The sequence below is a fragment of the Hylobates moloch genome, unplaced genomic scaffold, assembly GCF_009828535.3.
Source record: "Hylobates moloch isolate HMO894 unplaced genomic scaffold, HMol_V3 SCAFFOLD_9, whole genome shotgun sequence".
NCBI lineage: Eukaryota > Metazoa > Chordata > Mammalia > Primates > Hylobatidae > Hylobates > Hylobates moloch.
In genome coordinates this window covers 112,425,890-112,450,631 of record NW_026652284.1, presented here as the reverse complement: position 1 = coordinate 112,450,631, position 24,742 = coordinate 112,425,890, and the positions used below count along the sequence as shown (strand labels likewise).

At 42.8% G+C, this 24,742-nt stretch overlaps 1 protein-coding gene across 1 annotated transcript in view; it reads left to right on the top strand.

Annotated features, from left to right (window-relative positions):
• The window catches only part of HHLA1 (HHLA1 neighbor of OC90), a 36,555-nt gene extending 16,851 nt beyond the window's left edge, over positions 1-19,704 (top strand). The window contains exons 8-16 of the mRNA XM_032758504.1: positions 776-832; positions 938-1,024; positions 3,067-3,315; positions 5,742-5,987; positions 7,176-7,244; positions 7,590-7,664; positions 12,216-12,369; positions 17,701-17,783; positions 19,661-19,704. Of these exons, the coding sequence (XP_032614395.1) occupies positions 776-832; positions 938-1,024; positions 3,067-3,315; positions 5,742-5,987; positions 7,176-7,244; positions 7,590-7,664; positions 12,216-12,369; positions 17,701-17,783; positions 19,661-19,704 (1,064 nt within the window). The remainder of the gene's footprint in view (positions 1-775; positions 833-937; positions 1,025-3,066; positions 3,316-5,741; positions 5,988-7,175; positions 7,245-7,589; positions 7,665-12,215; positions 12,370-17,700; positions 17,784-19,660) is intronic.
• Positions 19,705-24,742: the final 5,038 nt, after the last annotated feature.

The following is a 24,742-nucleotide window of genomic DNA, read 5'->3' as shown; positions in this document are numbered from 1 at the left end:
ATACATTAATAATAACAATAATGATTACTCTAGCTACTGTGCTCTTCTATCTGCTGGGCACCATACCTAGCACATCACTCCCATTATCTCCTTGGATTTTCCTGTAATCCTATGAGAGACATGCAACCCCATGTCCACAGTTCTTTAGGCAGCATCGTCAGGGAAAAGTATGTTTAGGAATTCAGAAGTTTTCAGGCTTTGAAGATCTAATAGCGTGTGCACATCATACCTGATGTAACTTCTCCAACAGCATCCAGAGAAGCCCAGTGTAATCAAACACGTTAATAGTAATTTGGCAAAACGTTCAGCTCTTTACACTAAGTAGGATAGATAAAGACTATCATAGCCTCACATTTTTCAAATTTGGGTACCAAGCTCACACAAAACATGTTGTCTTACAGATATTTGGGGATTTGGGAATTACAAATAAGGGATTGTGGGATTTGAATTTTCACTATTTTATAAAGGGGCAAACTGAGTCCTGAAGAGGACAAGCAGTTCATTCATGTTTGCATAGCTAGTAAGTGGCAGAGCTGATGTTGTAACCATGGAAGCTGACCTCCCAGACTCTGCCTTAGCCACTACACCATCCCCCAAACCCAGCCAAATAAAATAAAGAAGGTGGAAAATGAGGACTGCCTTAAGAGTAAAGAGTCAGGCTTATTTTTCTATGTTATCCTAAGTTAGGTACTTTCAACTTAATTTTCATTTCAATCAAAGACTTACAGCTTCAGACCCATGGCTAAGTCTTATTGTGTACTGGTTTGTCTTACAGTGAGTCAAAGCAATGAATCAGATTGCATCTTCATCTGTGTAATGACAGGAAAGTCAGGTAAACCACTAGACATTCTTTGACAAGCTCTCTGGGCTGAGAAATAGACACAACTGTCCAGCAGACGAAATCCAAGATCTGATACTGTTGGTGTGACTTTTGCAGGAAGGAATCTTTCTGACATCTGGGAGATGGAGGAAAAACATCCCGTTATCAATTACACATTTACCAGCGGCATGTCTGGTGTTCTGGGTGAGTACCAACCTCCCAAACTCCTCCCATAGACTCCCCAGACCAGGGTCCCACCTGGCACACTAACGACTGAAAGCTGCCGTAAGGTGTTGTGTTTAGCTATACTGTGTTAAAAATCAGAGAACTTTGCCATTTTAAAGAAATGAATTTCTGGATTATCTTGCAAAAGGTCTGGCAATTCTAGATCTTCCCCCCAACACATGGCAATAAACAACTGGAGCTGAGTAGGTGCCACTCTCATTCCCCCGCTAGGAAGAGCACCTTTTCCCTCTTTTCCATAGTCCTCTCCGCCTCCTATTGCCTTCCACTTTTTTTCTCATATTAACTACTTGGGTTTTGTAGATATTTGAATTTGTGACCCTATGTTGGAGACCTGGCCACTCTGTAATACCCAGTCCCTACCTAACCATGCCCCACCTTCATGCCCCTCTGTGCCAAATGGGTCATGCTGTTGTCTCCATCTGGAACTCTTTCCCTACTTTTCCATATTTCAGAACGCTATTTGCCTGTCAATTGCCACCTTAGACACTACCTCCTCTTTTTTAAATATCCTCCAATCTAAGTCAGTCTTTGTCTTCTATGGTCCTATAACACAGCACTTGTATGTCATTTGGACTTTATGTTACTCCAGGTTGCAACATAGTTGACATTTCTATGTGTGTCTCCTCAATGAAAGGAACTGGAAGGTAGAATAAGTAGTTTCCTTCAGCCTCACAGCCTGCCTTCCCCTTGGTGCCTTGCACATAGTAGGCTCTTCATCACTTTCTCTTGAAGTGCAATGAAGGATACAATAAATCTGCAACTCCACTTCAGGGGTTACTTTGCTTTATATTTATTGTAGGGCATCTTTTGATTATGCTGTAGAAGGAATCTCAATCTGTGTGGGACAAGGCTACTTGATAAGAAGATGAAATGGGCAGTTGTAGATTGCCTTCACCTGCCCAATTCTCAGGACAGATCTTAGGGTTGAGTCAATCTCATTTATTTGGAGAGTCTTTCCATGACATTCCCACCCCACCTCCCCCCGACCCCAACACACACACTGGTCTCAATTAATTCTCCCACTTTGTGCTCCTTCAACAAGAAAAAATGCTTAGGAAGAGAGGACATATTTACAAGCTGATGCTAAAGTTGATGTGCCTGAAAGCAAGTACCCTGACTGAGTGATAGTTTGGCTGGTTGTACTTAGCCCCATGTCTGGTTGATCTGGGAGCAAGGCTCAGGCTGGTGTTGCACACAGGATGTTATTGAGCCCAGAAATAGGGCAGAGAGAGGAAATGAGGCTGCAAGGCCACTCCTGCAATTAGACAGTTCGCATTCTACATGCATTCAGGGGAGGTGGGGGCCAAAATCCAACACAGGCTCTGCCCACCAGAATATAGGCCAGTCTTTGTCTTCCCAGAGGAAGGGACTCTATGGGCTAATAGGAGCCTGTCATCATCATATCCACTGCTGCCATCACTTGAGCCTTCCCTAGGGAAGATATAGGTGAAATTAATACCTGAGCCCTCTTCTTTCTTTTCTTCAGGGAGCAACCAAGGATGCTGGGTAGATTTCCCTCTGAATTAAGCCCTCCGGCTAACTCTATGGGAGCCTATTTTTCAAGCTGTTTCTGTCTGGAAGCTTCTGATTCCCCCAAATTTCACTTTTGTTTTTTAGTTGTATCCATAAGGCATGAGGAGGAGACTAATTCGTCTTCCAAGGACATGTACCAGAGTACTGGAGTGGCTGAGGGCTGGAGGTGGAAGAAAGGCTCTGACAGGGGTCCGGATCTGTTCAGGACATGTAGCAAATGCCTGATACTTTTAAGCCTGAGAGCTTTACATACTGTTCAGTGTGATTCATCACAGACTTTTTTGCAAACTGTTATTTTATCTTAATTTGAATTCAAGGAGAAATACTTCTTTTTGGTTTTATTTGATGCTGTTTAGAGAAAGGTTTGAATCTCCACATTCAGTACATTTGCTGTCCAGTGACCTTTCAGTTTTTTTATGCCCAAAGTGTCAAGCATGTTAAAGTTACCATTGACTGCCTCCCTGAAGGTGCAGCTACGAGGGGAACTGCCGGGACTTCAAAGCCCACCATCAAAAGCCAGAAAACACTACCAAGTACAAGCCGCCAAAGCTGGACCCAGAGCACACCCTGGGCATCTGCTCTGAGAACCTCTCCCTGGACAGAGACAGCTGCTCCTTCAGAAACAGAGGAAACCCTGAACACAGGCAGGCCTCCTGAGCTTCCTGTCAGGGCCACGGCCACATGGGTCAGTGCCTCCCACACTCTCCCAGCCTTGGGTAAGATGCATTCTCACCCTTTCCTCCCCTTTACTGTGCCTCACTCCTGTTACCTCTAGGCTCACATATATAAGCAAAATCCTTACCTTAATCCCTTCTCCACCAACTGAAGTTACGCGTCGGCTTACTTAAATAATAGACCTATATGAGCCAGTATGGGTTCTACAAGATCAAGCAAAGGCAGAAAATGCCATTGACATAATGTATTTCTAATATGTATTTTGATGACTTTTTATTCTGAAATAGTTTAAGACTCACAAAAAGTTGCAAAAATAATATAGAGAGTTCCCGGTACCCTTCACCCAGCCTCCTTCAATGCTAATGTCTTATATAATCACAGTATTTTGTGGCAAAAGTATTTATATTTCAGCAAAGCATTTAGCGACATCGCTCCCGAAATTCACATGAAGTGGTGAAATGAAGTCAATATTTTACGGCATGGTTAGGTCAGTCTGTAGTTGGTTTGATAATGATGCCAAGAATATGTTAATGACTTGACACCAGTGGGAAAGCTGCCACCAATGGCCTGCAGGAGGCTCCTGCCTCCCAAGCATCTTGTATACATGATCAGCAGTGTCATCACTGAAGACACAAAAGGCATGCTTACCTTATTTTTCCTATTTGGAAATAATATAAAATAGAGGTAGCTCATTAAGAGTCGATGTTTTCTCAGTGGGTTCTTACAATGGACCCACTGAGACAAAATTGTCATCAGAATTCATTCATTTATTTACTCATCAAAACATATTTCCTTCCAGACACTAGGCTAGCTGTTAAAAACACAGCTCTATAAATGTTCCCTCTCCTTCCTGAGCTCTCAGACCTAGGAGAGAGCCCAGGCAAGTAAACCAAAAGTCATGATCCAGCCTACAAAGAACTATTGCACACAGAGAGCAGAGAGAGGGCTCCTACCCCAGCATAGAGGAGACACAGGCTTCCCCAAGAGATAATAATTGATAGGTGTCAGCAGGCAAGGAAACAAGGGTGACTGGGTGGTGGAGAGGAAAAGAAATCAACTCCATTAAACAGAAAAACACATTTACTGCAGAAAATTAGCACAATAGCTGGCATCATGGCAATTATACAAAATCAGAAACCTTTCCAGGGTAATATGACAAAAAGTTGTGATTTCTAATCACAAGAAAAAAATCATAAAATGCCTACCTGTAATCCTACAAGGAGAAGTGCTGGTTTTATACCAAGAAAACTACAGAATTTTAGTGAGAGTGATAAAGGAATATTTAAATAAATGAAGAAACACACCATGTTCTGGTTGAGAAATCTGAGTATTTTAAACAGAGCAACTGTCCTCAACTTAAGTTAAAAACGTAAAATCCTTCAATAGAATTTATTTTTGTAAAACTTGAAAAAACTGACTTTAATTTCTACTATGGTAATAAACAGGTGAGAACATCCAACAATTTTTTAAAAGACCAATGAGGGAAGATCCTTCCTTCCTTCCTCCCTCCCTTCCTTCCTTCCTTCCTTCCTTCCTTCCTTCCTTTTCTCCTTCCTTCCTTCCTTCCTTCTTTCTCCTTCCTTCCTTCCTTCCTTCTTTCTCCTTCCTTCCTTCCTTCCTTCCTTCCTTCCTTCCTTCCTTCCTTCCTTCCTTCCTTCCTTCCTTCTTTCTATCTTTTGAGATAGAGTCTTGCTCTGTTGCCCAGGCTGGAGTGCAGTAGCTCGATCTCTGCTCACTGCAACCTCCGCTATCCAGGTTCAAGAGATTCTGCTGCCTCAGCCTCCCAAGTAGCTGGGATTACAGGCACCTGCCACCATGCCCAGTTAATTTTTTTGTATTTTTAGCAGAGCTGGGGTTTCACCATGTTTGCCAAGTTGGTCTCGAACTCCTAACCTCAAGTGATCTGCCTGCTTCCGCCTCCCAAACTGCTGAAATTCCAGGCATGAGCCAAGGATTTGTCTCAACTAATATCAATCCTGTGATGTTGGAGGGCAGGTATTATTATTAATACTGGTATCCTCATTTTCATGAGGAAACTAAAAGGAGTTAAGCAATTTGCCCCAAAGTTCACACCATACAGGAGACAGAGGCATGACTAATCTGTTTGGATGTCCTCACCTTAGACCCTGCAATCTTTTCACTATGTCACATGATTAGAAATGTATTAAATAAATTTGAGAGACAGCTAACTGACCCCCAAACACACATGGCTGGGGGTCCTAGAGATTTAGAGGGGTGTGTGTGTGTGTGTTTGTGTGTGTGTGTGTTTATTGGTGCTTAGGGAAACAATGCTTACTTTGGTCCATTTATTTCAGTTCAGAGTAAAGTTTAAGCCCCTGGATTATCTATATTACATGTGCACATTACATTTGCCCTTTGATAATGTTTCAATGTCTCGGCAATTTCATATCTGAATCGAAGTGGTCAAGCATGTCAGTACCCTGTTACTATCACTTTGAATGTGCAGCTACCAGGAGGGTGGCCAGAACTCAGTGGGTGGCAGCTAACAGACAGACATGGGCTTCCATATCATCCATGCCCTGGGCTCAGACCATCGGTGAGAAAAAACCCGGAGGGTCTTCCTGGGAAACTCGTTCTTCCCCACCGACTACTGCAGGGGCCGAGGAAGCCATGAACACTACAAGCCTTTTGGCGCCTGCTGCTGGGATAATGGCCACACCTGGCAGCCCATCCCAGGCCAGCCCTACATCGGGTAAGACAGGGTGCTCACTTCTACCTCTCCTGTTTTAAATTAAACTTAGCATTGTCTGTTTTGATAATCTTTCTAAATTTTTGGAATATAACACATACAGAGAAAACTAAGAGAACATAAGCAATATAATTAATGATCATGAAGCCAACTCTTCCTTCTCCTTTCCTTTGCCCTACCTCTTTCTTCCCATCTGTGGATGAATGAAAGCTCCTTCTTTCATTCCCCAGTTTCTCTCTCTTTTATGTAATCCCGCTCCTCAATTTCTTCTCTTTTTCCCTGTTTCATTGTCCATTAACAAGCAGTATGACAACTGCGATGGATGGACCCCGGCCTGAAATTCCAGGCATGAGCCCTGCCTGCTGCTCAGCCTCACCTCGCCCCTCTACCTTCCTCCTCTAGACTCCAGCCACAGCACACTGCTTACTGCTCACATCTCCTGATCTTTATATATGCACTTTGCTGTGCCTGCAAAGCCCACTGTCCTCCAGAACTGCTGTGCTGCTTGACTTAGAGTAGGTGTCACCTGACCCAGCTGAACTGGGTGTCCATCTCCTGTGCCTTGGCTGTTTCTCAGCCTCACCTCTTTCCTTCCACTTATCCATATGAGGGAACTCGCCTGCTTGAGCTTCTCTGTGACTCATCTCCTACAAGGAGACTGTATTGCTGGTTTTGCCAGAGGCCAGAATCTTAACGGCAAGGATCAAGCCCTGAAGTGACCCTTAAACTAAGGCTTCATGAACATGATACAAAAATTGTTGAACTGAGCCCATACTCTCTCATGAATATGACAGGCAATTTATCGGGGGTGGGATGGATCAAGGTGTACACTAAGACTCAGATGAATGAGAAGCAACTCATTTTTTCTTTGCCCAGGAGCACCCACATTGGACACTTCCTGTACAACACCATTGCTCTCCTGTGCAGGGTCACCATAACTTACCTATGTTAGCTGGTTTCCAATGGCACCCATCACGCTGTATCACAGTCATGATGGGATTTTCCCATTTCCTTTTTCACACTCCATTGTGGGTTTTATTTCTTACTTGTCTCTACTTCTTAAAGCCCTGCCTGGTACCTGGCTTAACCAACATTGGTTGGATAGGGCAGGATTGGTGGCCCTGGTCCTCTTCTCCCTCAGGGCCCCCTAGAAGAGATGCAGGCTCATCTCTCTCTCTCATCTCCTCCCAGGAGCATTCACCCATGGCACACAGACTCCGATTCCAACCAAGGCAACAGCCCCCAGAGATCCACAAACAGGTGAGAAACTCAGTACAGAAGTGGGGGTTTGGGGGTGGGGGATGGGAGGGGTGGCAAGCTTGGGGACAAGGGCGTGGTGGGATGGGGTACCAGTAAGCAATCTAAGCAGGTTACTCTGCTTTATTGTTTCCTGCAGGAAAAGAGTCAGGAAAACTGGTTTATAAGCCTTGCCATGCTGCTAAATTGTCGTGTGGTCTTGCATAAATCACTTCCCCTTTTTTGGCTATCATTTCCCTATAGATTTCAAGAATGATTTATCTTTAAGATGTTATAAATTTCTTGCTGTGTGTATCACCCAAGGTAATTCCATTCTGACTTCTGGAAGGTCATTCTTGCCCTTTGCAGGTGATCTCTCTGCAGAGTGGCCATTCACCCCTGGGGAACAGCCAGTCCTGGTCCCAAGACCCCATCAAGTTTCAAGTAAGCACCAGTGCCCAGTCATTACTATTGCTTGTGTTTATTTTGAACAAGGTTGTGTAGTAGAATAAAAGAGGTTTGTTTGGTAAATTTAGAGTCAGACTCCCGGGATTCAAATCTTAGCTCAGCCATTTACTGGTGAGGTGGCCTCCAGTACTCAACTTCCAGGATTCAGTTCCCTCAACTGTAAAGCAAGAATAATTGCAATTTTTGTGGGCACTAAAAATGCCTTTTTTTTTCTTTCCCACAAGGTTTTGTATTAAGTAAGATAACGTTTGTGGAAGTGGTTTGGAAGTATAGAGCTCTGTAGAACTTAATTCAATCAACTTTTATCGAGTGAATGTCTATTGGGTAGCATGCTGGGCACTTTGCAAACAGAAGCTGCTCTTGCAATGAGCAGAGTTGATAGCAGTGAAGGAGGAAGGAATAAAAAAGATGACTCCAAAATGTAACCTCATTTGCTGGGTGTGATGTCCTGTTGTTCTGTGTTAAGGGATACCCTACCCTTTCCATCCCTGTAGTTAATTCTCATGGATCTAGAAAAAGACCATTTCCTGAGTCTCTAATTCTGTTTTCAGAACTCCTGACAGAGGCTGAGGACTTGAGTTGTTGTGGTTCTTGCTGCATTTTTCCAGCATTTGGACACTCACTCTCCTCTTTTCTGTTGAGCCAGATTCCATAAGAAAGAAATGGATACAAAGTGAGTGCTTCAAAGCTGCTTGAATCCTCAGGCTCCTCCTACTCCTGAATACCTTTGTACACCAGCTCCTGGACCATCCAGTCATATGTCAACAGGGCATTATTAAACTGCTGGACCCTGCCCCGTCCCCTTTTTCATGTCACCTGAGATCTGCCCCAGCCTTACTCTCAGCCTGCAATGAATAGTGAATGAACCTTTCAGACACAAAGATGTGATTATGCTACTAAGGAAATTATACCCCTTTTCTCCCAGGAGTTCTAAAGAAACACAGTGGTGCAGATGGAGGCTGTTGTGAGATCGAGTTTTAGAAAACAGGTTGACTATATCTACATCTATGTCTATATTGGTGTCTGTATCCATATCTATATCTGTATCTGTATCTATATCCATGTATCTATAGCTATCTGTATAGCTATATCTATCTGTCTCTCTTGTTAGCTCTATCTACTTATCTAATAGGTATTTACCACATCTATCTATCTATTAATCTACCCACTCATCTGTCATCTATCTAACAGATATTTATCCAAGCCATCTATCCATCCATCCTTTAATTAACCCACCTATCCATCCATACTTATTTATCTTTCTATCTGGTTATCTTTATTTCTTAACTTCCATATCGTAGATATTTGCCTATCCATCTGTCATCTACCTATCTACCTATGTAATGAAAAATATAATTGTAAATTAGAGGGGTTCTGGCAATTCTCAGTAACTTATTCTGCTCATCCAAAAAAAGTCATGCCACAAAGTATTTGGCATCCACTCATTCATCTATTTAATAAATATTTATTGAGCTCCTACTGTACTGCCAGGCCAGGTACCATGCTAGGCCTATTTTTACTTTCTCTTCACAATAATTCTGCAGGAGAGGTAATATCTCATTAATGAATTATGGTGAGTTCTACATATAAAAGGAGACTGCATTTTGACCCCAGATCTAATTTCAAACTTGTGCTTATTCCACACTTCTGTGTCACCTTTCCCAAGATATGCCATATGTGAAAAAAAAAAAAAAGCTGCAATTGAAAAAAAAAGTGGCTAGATTCTTAAGAGAAGCAGAAACTGCTATGTATATCCAGAGAGGAAGAGATTACCCTTAGGTGAGGGGATGGTTCAAGAGTTTATTGATTGAAAATATGGCATCTGAACAAGGTGCATTCTAAGCAAAGGCATAGCTTAAGCAAAGGCACTATACCTTAAAAGGACTGATGTTGAAGGTGCTGAAGGTGAGAGTAGTGTGGAATGAGGCTAGAGAGGTAGCCAAGAGTGAGATTAACAGGACTTTGTCACCATGTCAAGGAGTGTAGACTTCTGAGACAAGTGGGAGTAATGTGATCAGATTTATGTTGTAGAAAGTTTTCTCTGACTGCAGAATGGGGAGGAATGGGAGAAGCTGGAAGCAGGGAAACTTGCGAGGTGACTGTTGTGCTAATGATGGCCAGTGGTGATGGTGACTGGAAAGTGGAGGTGACTGTGTGGATAGGGAGACTTGGGTGATATTTAAGAGATAGAACCAAGAGGATGTGGTGATGGTGGAGTGAGCACAGGAGGGAACCAAAAATCATGCCCAAGTTTGAGCAACTAAGTGAATATCCCAAATGTCATTTCCTGAGTTAGAGAAGGATGGATGGGGTGGTTTGGGGCAAGGGACATGGAAATCAAGCCTTGGGAATGTTAATTATGTTCAAGTAGTGAAGTGTGATGGTTATGAGCACGGGCTTCAGAGTCAGATCTTGCTGGAGTTACTCCCTGTTGCATAACTGATACAACTGCAGAATTACTCAGACCCTCTGTGTCCTCTTTTGTATACTTCTGATGTCTACTTCACAAGATTTATGAGAATTAGATAAAATAATGTATGCAAAGATCTTAGGAGAGTGCCTGATACATAGCAACTGCTCAATAACTGATAGAGAAAAAGTCGTGGCACATTGATGGAAATTGGTCAATGTTCCAGTTAACTCAGAATAAAGTATTTTCTTTCTACCTTCTTAAAAAGTCTTCTGCTAACATTATGAGCCCCTTCTCCACTTAAATAAATATATTACTGTCCAGATGTGGTGGCTTACACCTGTAATTCCAGCACTTTGGGAGGCTGAGGTGGGAGAATTACTTGGGCCCAGGAGTTTCAGACCAGCCTGGGCAACATAGCAAGTCCCCATCTCTACAAGAAATAAAAAATAAAAATAAGTAATTACTGCTAAATTATAATTGTGAAAAATGTTCAAACATGACAGAATAATATTAAATGAACACATGTCAACATATCAAAGATATTATTGAACTCATTAAGTAATGAGGAAACCAGAAAGATGTGAAGATTACTTTAATGGGGGAATTTGAGGGAAAAAGATTAATGTAGTCAGTCAAAGGAATTCTCAAATGAATTGATATCCCACAACAATAAACTCTTTTTTTTACTAGACAAAAATCAATTGCACCTCTGCCAGACAAAATTCATTCACATTGCTATGGACAGAAATAATTAGCATTGCTCTTAGACAAGAATTATTTATATTGCTATCAGTTAACATCTACCCCTTGATAGTTGTAAAATCACCCATTCAATAGAAAGTCAGCTAATGGTGCACAATTATTTTTACCCAGACAGGCCCCAGAGAGTCTGCTAGACAATAACCAAAACTGCATTAAAAGGGTATTCAGTAATCCTTTTTGTTTATTTCCAGGTTTTAGATAATTTTTCCCGATAGTGATTAGTGAACCTTTGTTGGAAGATTATTAATAATATTGTAATATAACCTTCCGATCCCTATAAAGTAAGCTCTATGAGAGGAAGGCCCTTTTTATTCTTATTCATTTTGTAGCTCTAGTGGCTGTCACCAGTGCCTAGCATGTAGTGGAGCTGAATAAATTTTTAATAAATAAATAATAATAATAATTGCTATTATTTATTGTTTGTTTCATGTGAACAACTTTGCAATACGCAATATACTTTATATAAATTGTCTCATTTATGACAATGAGACAATTCCAGTCATCCTATATGATAGGGATGGGTCTCCCTATTTTCCATATGAGGAAATGTAGGTGTAGCCATAGGAAGCTTTCTGAGTCTCAGCAGATCCCAACGAGTTGGAATTTTTATTAAAAATAATTTGTTCTCTCCTTCTTTTATCTTTGGCCTTCCTCCTCCTAAAAACTAAAAATTAAACAACACTGAAAATGTGGTTCACGGAAACATAGTTAACTTTCACTTGATGGAAACACAGAACTCACAAACTCAGAGCCTGACTCTCCAGTGACCCAGCATGCCAGTCTCATCTTTCAACCTGCCCTTCTTTCTCTCCTTTTTGCACTCACATACACATGCATGTGCATATACATACTCACACACAGGCAAACACATATCCATATGCTCTCACATGCATGCACATACATATACATACACATGCACACACATGTACCCTGCACACACACATGCATATACATACCTCATACCCCCATACTCAAATTTTTCTTAAATCCCTCTCAGCAAGTCACCCCCTTACATCATGCAGAGTCATTGTATGCTCTGTCCCTTTCACCAGAAATGCCCTCCACCTGATGCATTCCTGTTCAACATCTTAGATCTCTGTTTAATATTTGCTTTTCAGTGAAACTATCTCTGTTTTCCTCCATGAACTTGATCACCACCTTCTTTCCACCTGTCTCTTAAAACTATCACAGTAGCTTTATTGGGTTATGGTGAAGAATGCTATGTTTACCTGTCTGTCTCAGAGCTACCTGAGATCAGGACAAGACTATATTCACCTGATGCAGGGCTTAGCAAAGAGAAGATTCTTGCTAAACTCTTACTGATTTGATTGGTCTGGGATTGCATCTTCTAGGGTGTCCTCAGCCACTCTTCAAGGTGGGAGCTATGGCAGCTGCTCCTCTCACCCTGGCTATTCAGAGGCTCAACCCATGCCTGATGGAGCTGTGCCAATTCTTCCAGCAATGCCTCTGCATGAGCCAGAGGAGTCCCAGGACAGAGGACATAAGGTAACTTGGCCCAGTGGCTTCTTTTCACATCGAATATTTACAGTTTTTTTATTCTGTGTGGCTTTTCTTCAGGCCACAAGGCAGTCAGGCAATAAGCAATCCACAGACAGGTGGCAGGGGGTACCTCAAGATAAGGGACTCTCCATTGAGTCCTTTACTAGACAGTCATATCATTGAGATTAATGATGGAATCTCATTCATAGCTGGTCCCCAGAACCAAGTGCAGTGCCTGACACAATAAGTATAATTGAGTTGAGTTGAATTGAAGTTGAGTTGAGTTGAGTTGAATTGGAGTTGTGTTGAGTTGAGATGAGTTGAGTTGTGTTGAGTTGAGATGACTTAAGCTGTGATGAGTTGAGATGACTGGAGTTGTGATGAGTTGAGATGAATTGAGCTGTGATGAGATGAATTGTGTTGATATGAATTGAGTTGAGTTGTAATGAGTTGAGTTGTGTTGAGTTGGGATGTCTTGAGTTGTATTAAGTTGAGCTGACTTGAGTTGTGATGAGTTGAGCTGTGATGAGATGAGTTGAGTTGTAATGAGTTGAGATGAGTTGAGTTGTGTTGAGTTGAGATGTGTTCAGTTGAGATGAGGTGAGTTGTGTTGAGTTGAGATGAGTTGAGTTGAGTTGGGATGAGTTTAGCTGTGATGAGATGAGTTGAGTTGAGTTGTAATGAGTTGAGGTGAGTTGAGCTGTGTTGAGTTGAGATGAGTTTAGCTGAGCTAAGTTGTGTTGAGTTTAGATTAATTAAGCTATATTGAGTTATGTTGTGTTGAGTTAAGTTAACTTGTGTCATGTTAAGTGGAATTATGGCAGAGGATCATGGCAGAGGATATTGAGTGGTTCTTTAATCCAAATGCCCTCAGCCTGGAGAGATTTGCTAGGAGAGAATAATTAGAAGATATGTCTATCTAAATTCCAGTTCTTTCATAAATCCCTACCAATCATCCACCAGCAAAATAAGCTGGAAAACTTAAATTAAAAAGCAGACCCTGTTTTATATTAAGAAGGTCTAGGCATGGACGTTTTCTGTCCTACAATGCTGACATACTGTTATTCCTTCTGAGATTTATTCTTCACTGTAAACCCAGAACTAAATTACATAGATGAATACTCCTGCTCCAGTGGCCTGGATACCAATCTCTCCTGTATTTAATGTTATTTTCAAAGACTACTCTCAAGATCCATTAGCTTTTAAAATTTCTGCCTCTGAGTCTGAAGCCCAGGTGGACAGCCATCTTCCATCACCTCTTTCCAGCTGTAATCTTTGATCCCCCCAGTCAGTACGAACATTTCCTCCATTCACAGAGGGCAATACACAAGACCTATAGACCCAAAGCACAGGTTTATTCTAAAGAAAAATTTCACGACAATACTTTCTGTATTGTCTAGGCTAAGCCCACTTTAGGAGATCCTTTACTCATTAACTTAACCAACAACGTGTATTGAGTCTCTGCTGTATATCTGTAATGCTCTGTCCCAAGCCATGGGGATCTAGAGATGAATCAGAAATAGCCTCAGAAACTGAGGGTTTCATAGTTGAAGGAAGAAATGGTCATAAACACAAATCAAAATATAGTATTATAGATAATAGAACCAAGTCACATAACCAGGCAAAAACCTGTTAATCATATCCTGTTGGAAAATATCACATTTGAAAACATTCATATTGCAAATAATAGCTGAATGAATAAATGAAAAAGGCATACATTTTCAGAGAGAAGTTTGAGTTTAAATTTAGATCAATGAAGCACCTGTTTGCTTGGGCTTGTCCCTTCTTTTCTGTGTATTTTCACTGAATAGTAAATGTTTCCATAAACTTGTACACTGAATATAGGCCAAACATACTAGAGTAGGGGAGGTGGCATTACTCAGTATGTTTGTTGAGCATAGCCTCTGTGATAAAAAAGAAAAAAAAAAAACACTGGTGGGAAAGTTGGCAATGTAAAAAGACAAATTTCAAAGCAGCTGACAAGTGCTGTAGCAGACCTGAATAACACGCTATGGGATCCCAGGAGAAATAACTAATAGGGTTTTATGGAGGAGTAGGAGTTTTCCAGGCAAAAGAAATAGCATCTGCAAAGATGGAGTGACGGATAGCCTGGAGCATCTAAGGACAACTGAGATGTTCAATGTAGCTGCAGCAAAGATGGGAGACCAAGTCTCTGGCATGTCCTTATTCAGGACTACCTTGCCTTTTAAGCACCTGGGTCACTTATTATATACTCTCTTTGACTTTCACTCTAGAGCTCCATCTATCCCTTCTCCAAGCTTTCTACTCCCTCCTTGTTCAGAATAAATAAAACATACAGAATTATTGAAGTCCAGCCCTCTAAATCCTGTCCATTTTTAAACTGAGATACTCTAAACTCCAATTCTCTTCATATCATCTCCCTCCCAGGGTCATCTCGAAATCTTTCTTATTTAGGGCCCCAGAACCATTCTTGGGGCACACTCCTTGCAGGATAACGAAGCCACAGTCCCTGGTGACTTAGAAATTTTGCTACCTCAGGCCCCAGTCAAGTGTCCACGGCACCTTGTCTATTCAGGCTGCTGCTGACTCCACAGTGTGTGCAGCAGCTCTGGTCTGCTAGGAATTTAGATAGACATACCTACAAGGGGCTGGTGTAATCATGGGTGCTTCAACACTACTTTCAGCTCATCCTAGCCATGGCATTGCAGCTTATGTCTGCCCTGAAGAACTGAAGACAAACAAAATAGGGCACCTTAACAACTGATTTTCTTCTAAGACCATCTAGCCTTTTCTACAAGGAAATGCCTCCTCTAGTCCATGTAAGGAATACATATTCTTGTTATGAACAGAACTTTGACTCCATTCCCTACAAAGTAATAACCATGGGCATTTATCTATTGTTCATTTATCACTTGTAGGGGATGCCTCTGCCAGAAAGCTTGGAGATGGGACATGTTGTGTTTAAATAGTTTCTCTCCTGATCATAGGGGCAAGATTCCCATTCATCCTGAGAGCCGTGTACCCTCTCAAAGTGAATTCAGGCACAGAACGGCAGCTTTTTGGCTCATGAAGGTGTGGGTCATGTTTCTGTGGTTGCTGCAACTTAAATCCTGGCCTCACACTTGGCAGTTTCACAGAGCACCTTAGTTTAGATGATGTTGTCCATCTAGCAATATGAACTTCTAAAGCAGATCATGCCCCAAAGTTGCTTGATATTCTCTATCACAGAAGCTTTCTAAGAAGTTTTGTTGCTGTTGTTAGAAAGTATGACTTGCAGATTGTTACACTGGCTAAGAAGAAATGGGATTAGACTATACAGCCAAGGCCCCCAAAGCTAGTAGGTAGCTTAGTGTGCTATAGAGAGGGCAGGGCCTGAAGCCAGGCAGGCCTGGGTTTAAATTTAGTCTCTACCACTTACAAGCTATGTGGTCTTGAGCTAGTCATTCAATCTCTGAACCTCAGTTTGTTCATCTACAAAATGGGTATAGTACTGTCTACACTCTAGGCCACATGTTGTACAACTCCAGGAGCACCATTCATATAAAAGTGTAGCAGCATTCTTATATTGACAGTGTTGTGAGAACAAAATGAAATGGAATGAAATGAAATGAAATAATATATCTAATTGTTCCTGCATGGTACCTGGAACGCTGAGCTCTGTGGTTGCTGATTAAGACACTGTTGTGGCTGCTCTCTTGTCCACTCCCACAGCCAAGTAGGAATCCCATTGCTAGCACACTTGACATATTGTAGCTGTGCTAACCAGATATCTAGTGGCCATGTCAGCTGTTGAGTTGGCCAACTTTGACATCTTATCTCTGGAACTTGTGAAAGGTCTCCCTAAGAGTACAGGTTTGTAGGCTCACAAAAAGCATTCTGGATGTGTTCATCACTTGTTTCCTCACACTTGGTTCCATTTCCTGCCCGTACTCTAGTAGACCCTTTAATGAAAGGGGCTGACTTGTGCAAACTACCTTTCCCAGAACACGTTGCCAACCAGATTCCTGTGAGTTCATCCCGTAGAAGATACTGAGAGGAGATTGGAGGGCAGTAGAGGGGAGAAGCCAGGGAATTTCTCCCCCTCCCTTTCTGCCTTGGGCAATTTATTTCCAGGAGCGTCTCTATTTCCTCTGTGGTTCCAGTTTCCACGAGGAATCCTCATAACAGCTTCAGCTGTGCGGTCCCAGCTGCCACCGAGGCCACTGCCCTCTGTGCTTTGGCCACAATACTTTCTCCGTCTGTCCCTCCAGGCCCAGCAACTCCCTGTGGCTGCTAATGCAGGGTTACCACACCTTCCCCTGTTGGTTCTTTCAGCCCCTTATCACTGATTCACATATTAAAGTCCGTCTATAGAACCACCAAGTCCTGTTTTCCTGGCAGGGTCCTGACTCAAATACTGATCTTATTGCCTACCAGAATGACAGTGTGCTCTGGCATAAAGTGGGTTACCTGGGTTAAAATCCAATACTACCACCAGAAATCCTTTGGGGAAGTCATTTAATCTCTGTGCCTCAGTTTCCTCAGCTTTGCACTTTCCTATAAATTGGGGGTGATAGCCCTTGGAAAATCTCTAACACAGCTTGACTTGAGCAATTAGTTGCACACTGTCTAGGGTATGCTAGAATCACAGAATGTTAGAGGTGGAAAAGAAATTACAGAATGTTTAGCCCAACCTCCTCAAATATCAGGTGAGAGATTGAAAGAGAAGTGAATTCCCAGAGTCATACAATGAGCTAGGTGACACAGCCTGCACTGAAAACTCTTCTTCCTATTAATTGGGTGAGTGATCTTTTCACCACAGCCCTTTGATACAGCTCCTGCCACCCCTGACCAAGAACAGAATGTTATTTTGCAAAGCGTTTGCTGCATTGGTAATGATAGCAGCACTCCACTCTCTCTCTCTTCATCTCCCACTAAAATAAATAAGTAAACAAACAAAAAAATGTCACCATTTGTATTGAGCACCTCTTGTATGCTGGGTACTGTTCAGGAACTTTACATATGTTATCTTATCCTTATATAACCTGCGAGTATAGGTTCCATTATTGCCTTTCATTTATATATGAGAAAACTAAAGTCCAGACAATTAAGTTATCACCCTGAAGTCATGCATCCTAGTACATAGTGGGGCTAGGGATAAGAATAAATCTTGCTGGCCCCAAAGTCTGAACTTCTTCCTACTCAGCCTTCTTTCCTATCTCTTCTCTGACACCCTTTAAAGATGGGCAGAGGGTTCCTTGCTGTGAATAATTGGCCATATAGTTCATGTTTATGTGCTTACCTTTAAAACTCTGGCTGTCTTCTAATAGCCATCACAGGATAGTTATTGCTCCCTGCTCTGATTTAAATCTTTAGATACTGTCTTGAATACTATTCCTGGTTTCTGAAGAATGCAACATATATCTGTCAGAGGGTGAAAAGGGTGTCCCACTCGCACAGTAAGTACACAGCTTGACTATGTTGTAACTTTGCAGTGAATGCATTACACAAAAGGGTCCTGTAACTCTGAGTGATTCCCAGACGTCCTCGGAATGCTGTAGGTCATCTAGTCCTCATTAATTTGGAACAAAGAGCATCTAGGATTTTTCTTATTCCCTTTCAGCTAACAGCTTGATGTCTGCAATAAGGTCAAGGGAAAAACACAGCAGGAGTCAGCCTGACCAAGCATTGTTGCTCTCTGCGTGAACTCAGGCAAATCTCTTAGCCACAGAGCTCCTATGTAAGCTAAAAAGACAAATAAAAGGCTGGGCACAGTGGCTCACGCCTGTAATCCCAGCACTTTGGGAGGCCGAGGCGGGCGGATTACGAAGTCAGGAGATTGAGACCATCCTGGCTAACACAGTGAAACCCGTCTCTACTAAAAATAGAAAAAAATTAGCCAGGCATGGTGGCGGATGCCTGTAGTCCCAGCTACTCGGGAGGCTGAGGCAGGAGAATGGCGTGAACCTAGGAGGCAGAGCTTGCAGTAAGCCGAGATTGCGCCACTGCACTCCAGCCTGGGCCACAGAGCAAGACTGTCTCTCAAAAAAAAAAAAAAAAAGACAAATAAAAATAAAACAAAGGACAACCCCCACAAATACTGAAATTCTTGACCAAAGGAGAAATGTATACAAATAATTCATGCAAAAGAAGGCACCGTGAAGTACTAGAATTTATGTTTCATTATGGTACCTCTCTCCTTGTCCTGGTAGCTTCAAAACTTCATTTATTTCCAGATATTGCAGGTATCAGCTTTGTTTTATCTCTCACTTCTGCAAAAAATGTCCCAAAACCAATAGTTTGGCCATTTTATCATGCCATCTACCTGAACTACCTCAAGGGACTCTGGTCTTCTAAATATCATGGAATTACATTAAACTGTATAGGAAACCCCTTCTTACTAGAACCCAAATATCACATAGGGCTCAGTCATGGCAATGTTTTACGTTTGAACAAACAAAACAGTGTAATAAACCAATCTTTCCATTTGGATCCTGAAGGATACCAGCTGCGATCCCTGGAATCCATGTCGACAGTCCTTAGAGACTCTTCTTATTCTTTCTGCCCTTCACTGTTTCTCACTTCTCACAAGCCATCATCTTAAAACTTCTCTATATTTCATTTTTCAACTTATCACTCAGTAGCTCTCCTAAAATCAAGCTCTCTGGCTCTTCTCTGTGTTTCCATTTACCTCTTCTGCTTACTTTGCTTTCCTTCTGCCTCCATTATTTTTTTCTTTCCCAAACACAGGGTCCTTACTTCTTATGCAAGTCCACCATCCCACTTTTCCTGTCTTCTCTTCCTATCATCACCTTCATCCTGCATTAAATGACCAAAAAATTACAGGCATTAGGAGTGGGGGTGGGGTGGTCAGAAATCAAAGATAGAAATCCCTTTATCTGATATGAGGAGAGGAAACAGGAAATCTTGCAAACACATAATTCAATAGTTCTTTTGTCCCTGTCACATTACAATCTCTATGCACACAACATAATACGTTTACTGAACAACTTATTAATGAGTTTAAATTAGCCTCGTGCAAGCTGTAGAGATGCTTTAGCTACAGCTGGGTATTGGAAAAGAGCATTGGGCAGTGAGTGGAGAAACAGGGGCTGCTCCTCACTAGACTTTGCTGCTAACTAGCAATGGGGTCTTGGACGAGTCTTTTCCACCTTCTGAGGCTCACCCCTAGTGACTCCTGTGCAGTGCACTGCCCCACACTTGCTCTCCGGAAGAGCCTAGACCCTTGTTGGCGCCATCAGGGTTTAATTTATGTCTCTACAGTGTTTATGTCTCAGTACCTTGAGTTCCTTCTTCTTCTGCTTTTTTTTTTCAGCCTTAAAGCAAAAATGCCTTGAGAATATCTGCAAGTCTGTGTGAGGCCTTGAAAATAACACTAGGGCATAACAATGACTTCAGGGGATATGCCATCCACCCTGGCTCTTGTCCCAAGTGGGCTACATTTGAAGAATTCACCCAGGCTCCAGCTAGATCATCAATTAATTGAAAGTGGTTATTCTTGGAAGTAGCATTTTTTTTCCCTCTCCTGTGAATCTGTGCAAAACATTGAAGGTAGAAGTTTTCTTGTTAGAGGCCTCACAACTAATACAGCAACGCCAGACTCCTTGCCTGCTTCAAAGTCATGGAAATCTAGTGTTCATGCTCAAGAAACTCCTACAATGCTTGAGGCAATCCTGACAATTTAAAAACTGGGGATGCATGGGCACACTAGCCTGCACAAACCAGTTCAGCCACGGAGACTCTGACACAATACCTGAGATGACTTAAACTTGAGACTTTTGAAAGACAACAAAAGCATAAATTAAGATTGAATTCATACTCTAGAGAGATTCACATATACTGTTTCTATACAGTTAAGTAAAACGTGTACAACCAATCAGACTTGCCATGGTATGGGATCTATATAATCTTCCAACTTTATCATTAGGAGGAGGTTTATAGAGTTGTTTTCATTGACATCTGTCTTGATTCCTCTTCTGTGTGACCCACTGGATTCAGAGGTCCCCATGAGCACCCTCAGGTTCCATGATTCATGAGTAGAACTCAGAGGTCGGGAAAACTGTTATATTCACATTTTGCATTTATTACAACAAAAGGATGCAGATGAAAACCAGCAAAGGTGAAAGGCACCTCTAGAGAGAGTCCAAGAGAGCCCAGGCACAAGCTTCCAGTGGGGTTGCACAGTCAGCATCTAATCCTCCCAGCAACAATGTTTAACAACATGTGGAGTATTGTCAGCCAGGAAAGCTCATCCAAGTTTTGGTGTCCAGGGGATATTTGGGGGTATGGAGTAGGTATGGAGTGCCTTCATGGCCTGCATGGCTAAACTTAGTTATTCAGTCTCCAGTCCCTCTAGAGGTCAAGCTGATACTGCATGACCTAAGGCCCCATCATAAATCACATTGTTAACATAAACTATCTGTCATGGCACAAAGCCCCAGGTACAAGAGACACTTATCAGGCAGGATATTCCAAGGATTTACAGGGGATTCCCCAGGAGCTGGTCAAGGACCAGACGTTCCTCTGGAAGGTGCAGGATTTGAGCTCATCTGTGGAGTACATCTGTGGAGTCAACTTTCTTCTGCATCCCCACATACTGAGGTGCCACCTTCATTGTATCAGGTTCCTTTTTCGCTACATTCAGGTTTGCAGTTGCTCCAGTATCCCTATCTATGCCGAGTCTCCATGTAGAGCATGTGTGCTCTCTCCAGTGGCCCTGCACGGACCCCTTATTCCTCATTACCAGGGACAGCTTTTCTCCTGATGTGCCTGGTGTTCCTTCTCCACTCTCTTGCCTTAGGACTCTGCTGGGCCATGAGTTTTTTTTACCCTTTTGTGATCTATGGCTGCCCTTGGGTGAGGAAAGTCACTTTCTGTTCATCATCTAAGTAGAAAACAGTTTCCCCAATTGGAAGACCCCTGAGTGCCCTGGCACTCCTGTGAACCACAAGGTGCCTGGGGAGGTAGAACTTGGACCTTGGAGAGAGGAGCGGCCAGACATTTCTCTTTCTAATCATATGCAGAAATATTTCTTTTTATTCTCCAGAACACTTGAAAGACTCTCCAAGGTATGCAAATGTCAAGCTCATAAATATATGTTGTCATGACTTTTGCAAAGAGGAAGAAGATACAACAAATTTTCTGGGAGGCAAAGGGACTTCTACCTGGATAGGAACCAAGCAAACTCATTAAGTATGGGTTAATTTGATTCAACCCTTGCATGGATATTAATTAAGGACCTTTGACAGGGAAGGGTCCTCAAGGTTCCCCAAAGAGTAACTTATCATCAAGGAAGGTGAAGAATGGATGGATGGCTTGGGCCCAAGACTGGGGCTATTCACTTGTGGGGAAACCCATGTGGACCCAGTTACCCCATACTTTGGGAATAATGACTGAGCATGACTATAATCTTTACGAAGCTCAAATACGGAATACCTCTGAGGCTTATGCAGGGATCTGGCCTAGCAGCAAGGACAAAGGCTCAGAGGACTCCTTGGGGCCAGTTTTCCACAGTCACACCATCAGCCACAACAGCAGCAATGGCAGAAGGAAAACAGGGCCCAGGAGTGGCTGACGACTGCCTGGAGTCCAACTGGTCTCCTGGAGTTCATAAGAGGTTTGACCCCTTCTGAGCTGAATGTGTCCTGATTTAGGGGATAGCTAGGGCAGTAACAAAGCCTCAGGGGGTGCTACTGATCTGGAACTACTAGTAATTAGTGCATATGTGGCCACCAGTGGTTAGCAGATAAGGTGAAAGAGATGGGACAGTGACTGTATCTGCTCTGATGAAGGAGACTGTGCAGTTACATGCATAACATCATTAAACTGCATTCTTCCAGGTAGCAAAGGTGCAGGCGCATTTCTGTCTATTTCATTCATGCCCAGAAGACCAGCTAAGTTGTCAAGAGAAAGAAAGAGAGAGACAGAGAGAAGGAGGAAGGGAGAGGGAGAAGATGAGGGAGAGGGAAAGGAAGGAGGGGAAGGGAAAGAGGAGAGGCAACGCGGGAGGAGGAGGGAGAGAGAGGAGAAAGACTGTGTTTGTTTCTTGGCCCCAGTGCATGGCTGTAAATGTTTGTGTGTGTGTGGCTCCCTATTTCTGCACAGGTGCACTAGTGCTGTGGGTTTGTGTGAACGAGACATTTAGGTGCTATCATAATGAAATCTAAACGTTGAAACTCTCATTTAGAACACACTTTTTCCTCTTATGTCTGGGTTCTTGTGAAAACTTCACTCTCACCTTATTCCACCAACATAATGGTAAAAGGCCAAGGTTCCAGGGATATTGAAGGCCAGTGGTTTTCAATCAGGGGTGATTTGGCCCCCAGGGGACACTTGGCAGTTTGGAGACATTTTTGGTTGTCACAACAAGGTAGGGAATGCTACTGGCATCAGTTGAGTAGAGACCTGTGATATTGCAATGCTCGGGACAACTCCTACAATAAAAGAATAATTTGGCCCAAATGTCAACAGTGCTAAGATTAAGATACTCTATTGTAAGCTATGGGGAAAAAATGATCCTTCTCAAAACCCCATGAAATGTCTCGAACAAGGTACCTATACAGATTGTTATGCCTTTGTATTGCTCAGGCATAATAACAATCTCAGCTATGCTCTTGAGATGCTGAAAAGATGGATTTTGCTACACTGAGCCATAGATGCCCATGGGCTTAGTCATTTTAGAGATGGTGGGTCTTTGGCGCTAATGAGAAAATATTACAGACAATGCATCTTCATTCCTCAAATCACATGAGATGCATTGTCTGTAGTTAATGATCTATAAACACAAGCCTCAATGCATGAGAGTAATTACTTATTTGAAGAAGCCCTTCAATGGGTTCTTCCATAGGGGCTCAATTGTGTTCTGATTTAATCGTTTGAGGAGTCCTGCTTCTGCAGGAGGTGGCCATAGACTGAGCAACTCAGAGGGTTCACAGCCAGGCTAACCTGCATTCCAGAATGCTTCCATCACACGTGAGCTTCTACAATGCCTCAACCTCAATGACACCATTTTTTCTCATCTGTAAAGTGGAGCTAATTCATCCTTCCTCCTAGGATTATGAAAGCAGCAATGGAAGGGCTGCTGCAGGGACGATGAGGGCGAAATCCTATAAAACACTTGTGGTACATTACACATACTCAATAAATGCCAGTTCTCCTTTCAAAATCAGGAAAGAAAACCCTTCACAAGGGGATATGAAGAAGTGACAAAAAGAACTAGGACTTAATGAGCCCCTATATCACACACTGTACATGGCTTTCTTCAGCCTCTCAATCCTAGTAGGATTAAGCCCATTTAACAGATGTGGAAGCTAAAGCTGAGCAGTGACAAACTCAAGGTCACACTGCTACTCAGTAGCAGGGCTGGCAGAGGAACCTGGGGTGTCTGATTATAAAGCCCCACCTCACCCTGCCCCACAGCTTGGGCAGAAAAGCCCTAAAGGAAGGAGGCATCAAATTTCGAGGTCTGAGGCCAAGAACATATAAGAAGAATCACGCTAGAAATCCTCTTGCTAAAGAATGAACTAGACCAGACAAAGCCAGCCCTTTATCTTGCAGGAGAGCCCACATGACTTTCATCAGTCTTTCATCCCCTGAGAGCTCCCATGAAGACCCTGAGACATAATCCATGGGCCTCCTAGCCTTTGAGGTGAGGTGGGGTAGAACAGGGAACCCATTGTTCTCTAATTAGAGCCTGGGTCTCCTCTGAGGCTCAAGATGGGGCCTCTTAATATGGAGCTTTCACCTGTTCCAAGCTATAGTATTATGATGCCTCCTCCCTTCAGAGGCAGCCCACCTGCCAACATTCATGAAAGGCTTCCTTCTTGATGTGAGGAGTGGAGAGAGGCGTCACATGGCTAAGGGTCTTTCCTTGGGGTATAAAGGACTCAGTCTGCACCTGTTCAAACCCTAGCATCATTCATCCAGCTGCACTCCAGTGGAGCCTTCACGGTAGGCACCTGTTATTCCTGATTGTTGGGGAGACAGAGAGCAGGGGAGGGAGGGAGGGAGGGAGGAAGACAGCAAGTAAAGGAGGGAAATGAATGGGAGAAGAGAAGGAGGGAGGGGGAAAGAGAAGGAGGGGGAGAGGGAGGGATGGAGGAAAAGAGGGAGGGAGGGAGGAAAATGGGTGGGAGATGGAAGGAGGCAGAAAGGGTAGGAGGAAGGAGGGGAGGGAAGAAAAGTGGGAGAAATTGATGAAGGAAGAAAAGGAAGGACAAAGAGAGGGTAGAAGGGAGGGAGGGAGAGAGGGAAAGAGGGAGGAAGGGAGAGAAGAATGGTGGGGAAATGAGGAGATAAATTAATGAGGATAAGGTGGTAGGGGATGCTCTCAGGGCTGTCTGAGACCTGGATGTTGCTCCAGGATATAGCTAAAAACCCAAATTGCTCTGAGTCTATC